We start from the raw sequence: 4,027 nt of genomic DNA on the forward strand, positions 1-4,027 counted from the left end.
CGCAACGCGGCCAACGCGCGCGAGCGGGCCCGCATGCGGGTGCTGAGCAAGGCGTTCTCCCGCCTCAAGACCAGCCTGCCCTGGGTGCCGCCCGACACCAAGCTCTCCAAGCTGGACACGCTGCGCCTCGCCTCCAGCTACATCGCGCACCTCCGCCAGCTGCTGCAGGACGAGCGCTACGACCCCGGCTACGTGCACCCCGTCAGCCTGGTGAGCCCCGCGCCGCCCGGAGGGAGGGAGGGCAGCCGGGCTCCAGCTGCACTTTGACTCTTGGGCGGGGGGTGGGCCTGCGAAAAGACAGGAAACTGATTCCTTGATTAACAAGGCCACCTAAGTGAAGGAGCAGTCCCTCAGGTTATGATGGTCAAACCTTATGGGGGGCTTTGGTCTCTTATGGGGGGTCAGCTCCTCTGAGCTCCCCCCTAATTCGCACCCTGGAGGGAAGGAGCAGGCGAGAGAGGGGGCCATGTACCAGGTCAGATCCCCCCAGGTCCCTCCCTCCCTGCCTCCCAAGCCATTAGCCGCAATGGGGCAGAGGCTGCCCAGCTGCAGGGCTGTGTCAGCACTTCTCCACTTCCCGGCTGCCTTGGGGGGCCCAGGTCCCACTCTCTGAGCTGGGTGGGACTAAGAGGCAGCTGTGGGCATCGGGGCAGACTCTGGGGAACATGCCCCTTGGCTCTTACACAATCAAATAATTCAGGATGACTGAGACCACACATAAACCTTATTCAATGAAGGCCTGGTGCACTGCACAGATCTAAACCAAGGCACTGCATCCCCCTCCTCCCCTTTTTCTTGATGCCTGCTTATTCTGTGCAATTTGGTCTGGAATAAATCGGGAGTCTTGTTTATGACATCAGGAAGGCAGTCACAAAGCCATCTACAATCCTTCAGGTTGGAAGAGGGAACAAGTGGCAGCTATCAGTTCAGGTGCATTTGAGTATCACTGTAGCACTCTTTAGTGAAGCCAGTTGGCAGTACTTCCCCAGGGGAAAGCAAACTTTATCCTAATACAGATATAAAACCTAGCAAATTAGCATCAGAGTCAGACCCTTAGCAGTGACAAAACTGAACTTTAGGGTGCAACCATCTGCCTAATATGACACTTTTTTTTTTTTTTTTTTGCTTACAGACTTGGCCGTTTGTGGTTTCAGGAAGACCAGAATCAGACCCCAAAGAAGTTTCTGCTGCCAGCAGATTATGTGGCACTACAGCTTAGTTGAAGTAAACTATTTCCCCTCCCTCCCGGATATTTTTAAGAACTGTGATTTTTACAGGCACAAAACAAGTAGATGGTGACAAGCCATCATCTCCAACAAATGATCTTAAATCTGTGTACCCACCCTGCCACATAAAGGGAAAGCAAAAAGGGAGGAGGTGAGATGGGGATTTCTCTGAACTGGCTGTAGCAGCTGAAGTCTGGAATTTGGAAAGGCCTTACTTTTGCTGCATTACCACTGCCTGAGGACCTGTTGTTTTGAGGCTTTTAAACTAATGAAAAAGGAGTATAATGTTTATAGAATTAACAGCATGGACCAAAATACAACTCTACGATCTAACAGTGTTATTTGTATTCCAAAGAAAAGCAGTATTCTAGAGTAGGTTTCAAACTTGGATAGATTTATAATATATTTTGATGGCTTTTGTATTTGTGGATTCTATTTACTGCAGCTATGCAATACATGTAGTCCTACTACTTTTGTCTTTGTAACTAAACTTTCCTTAAAGACCTCTAAGTAGCATAAACTGGGTCTTGCTAATTAGGTTATGGCCATTGGAATTAGATTATCACCCTTGTTTATGTATTACGGTGCCTTTCACAAAAGTGGGGGACTACTTAAGCAGAGTTTCCATGCCTTAACTTGGAAGGAGAATTCAGATTAGTCTACAGTTAGGGTCCATGCATTTAAAGGAACAGTTTTGTATCAAACGATACAATTTACATTTTTCCTATCACATTATGCTCACCTATGGAGTATGTTAACCTGACTTCTAGTGACATTTCTTCAGCAATTGAAGTGTTTGTAATGAGAAAATGCCATCAAATGAGTTGCAAATTGTAAATAATTTTATTTTTTTATAAATGACATTAAAATCTTTCTTATAATTATTCTGTGATTTATTGGTGCTATGACAGTATCTAGCTACATCCGTGTAGGTACACTTTAGTAATTCTTGAAATCTAGCCTTGTAAACACATTGTTTCCTTCTTTTCTTCATCTTGTGTGTGGTATTTCTCTGCAAACACAGGGAGGTAACAATGACAGCAAAAAAAAATCATATATGTTACAGTAACTCATAATTCAGCTGAGTAAAAGCAAATTTGAAAGATTTACAAAATACATTGTTCTTGTTGTTATTATTATTATTATTGTCTATTCTGGGAATTGGGAAAACAAATAAATGTCAATTAACAAATGGATGGTGGTAATGTTCTCTTTCATAGGGTGAAAGAGAATGTAGTAATCCCTTTGCAACTCTTCCTTGTCATTTGAGTCTTCAGTCTGCCCTGCTTTTATTTGTACAGTGAAAGCCATTTGAGGTGTTGTTGTTGGAAGCAGATTTTTTTTCTTGTGTCTAAATACTTCAGATGACAAATTCAGAGATAAGATTTCTTTCTGGAAACATATTTTGTTTTGTTTCTTAAGAGTTTAGTTCTCAATAGTCCCAATGACCAGAAGGACTGAGTCACTTTAGAAAAGAAAAGACATCACCTTGTTATAAATAATCAGGTAAAATGGCCTGTGTTTAACTAGAACTGGTTTAATTTTTGCTTCTTGTCAGTTAACCTTGGATCTTTAGAGCAGGGCAAGTTTCTTTTTAGGATGCATGCAAACATTGGATTTAGATTGACCTAACTAGGGTCCCTGGTGCAGCTCCCTGCACCAGTGGACATTTATACGTGCTGCTCCCGATTTATGATTCCACAGCATAAAGTAAGCAGTGTGATTGTAGACCTGACGTAGGAAACATTTGCACACACCCTCAGCTGCCACAGGCTGACTTTAGGTAGCTTCCTGTCCTGCCCAGTAGAGGTTTTGCCTATGGAAGAAAAAGGGAGGGAACGATTGAGTAGGGTTGCTTTCTTCAATATTCAGTGAAAAACAGTTTCTAGTCCCTAATAACAGAAGTTAGGATTAAATCCACTGTCTCCTGAAATCAATAGGAGTTTTCCCAATGACTATTGGGAGTTAGATTGAGTCCAGAGGAAGTTCACTGAAGACAACAGTCCTGATTTGCACCCATGTAACTGAGGTCAAGCTGCAGTCCACCCTCTCCAGAAGTAATTTAGAGAAGAGCAAAGTGATCCAAGCCCAAGGGAAAGATTTTAAGGAGGGTGTAATATATAAGAACAATTGGCCTTATGTTTACTGTCGGAGACCCTGTGAAAAGATTATTCAGCAATTTAATGGAGGTGTCACTTGAGATAATCTTATTTGTGACCCTCAGCTGTTTTTGGCCCCGATCCCAGCTATAATTGGTTAATGACTTGGCGATTGGAAAAACAAGGCAAGTGTGGAAAACTTTAAACTTTCAGTATAGAAAGATTAGTGTGGACATGTTGAAAAAATATAAAGAAAAAACCCAAACTATGAAGTGGTTGTATGTTTAAAAAAAGAGTAAAAAAATGGGGGTGAGGCGTATGAAAGTAAGAGAAGTATTTAATAGCTGCTATCAATGCAGAATAATATATGTTCTCTAAAATATTCTTCCTCAGTGTAGCTATATTACATGTAATAAAGAGGTGTTTCATAAAATAAATAATGACTTAATAGTAGCTTCTTAATTGTAGGTTTCTTTGTAAAGGTTCATAAAGTTCATATTTTAGATTTTAGGTACAACCTTTATCCAAGCACACATCAATCCTAAGCACACCAGCATTAGGACCTGGCTGATACTTTAAGAAAATAATTTAATTTTATTTCCTATACATTTTAAGTAACATTTATCAAGTATAGTTTTTGTTCTGGTCTCTCTATAATGGGCATTTTGTAGTAAGAAAAAACAGATTCTTTATTGCAGGGGT

At 41.7% G+C, this 4,027-nt stretch overlaps 1 protein-coding gene across 1 annotated transcript; it reads left to right on the forward strand.

Moving 5' to 3' along the window:
* The first annotated feature begins 6 nt into the window (after positions 1–6).
* On the forward strand, positions 7–2,103 carry MSC (musculin). The gene is made up of 2 exons (XM_006015313.3): positions 7–210; positions 1,133–2,103. The coding sequence occupies exons 1-2, from the start codon at positions 34–36 to the stop codon at positions 1,217–1,219; spliced, it is 264 nt and encodes an 87-aa protein (XP_006015375.2). The 5' UTR covers positions 7–33; the 3' UTR covers positions 1,220–2,103.
* Positions 2,104–4,027: the final 1,924 nt, after the last annotated feature.

This window comes from Alligator sinensis, unplaced genomic scaffold, assembly GCF_000455745.1.
Source record: "Alligator sinensis unplaced genomic scaffold, ASM45574v1 scaffold71_1, whole genome shotgun sequence".
Classification (NCBI taxonomy): Eukaryota; Metazoa; Chordata; order Crocodylia; family Alligatoridae; genus Alligator; species Alligator sinensis.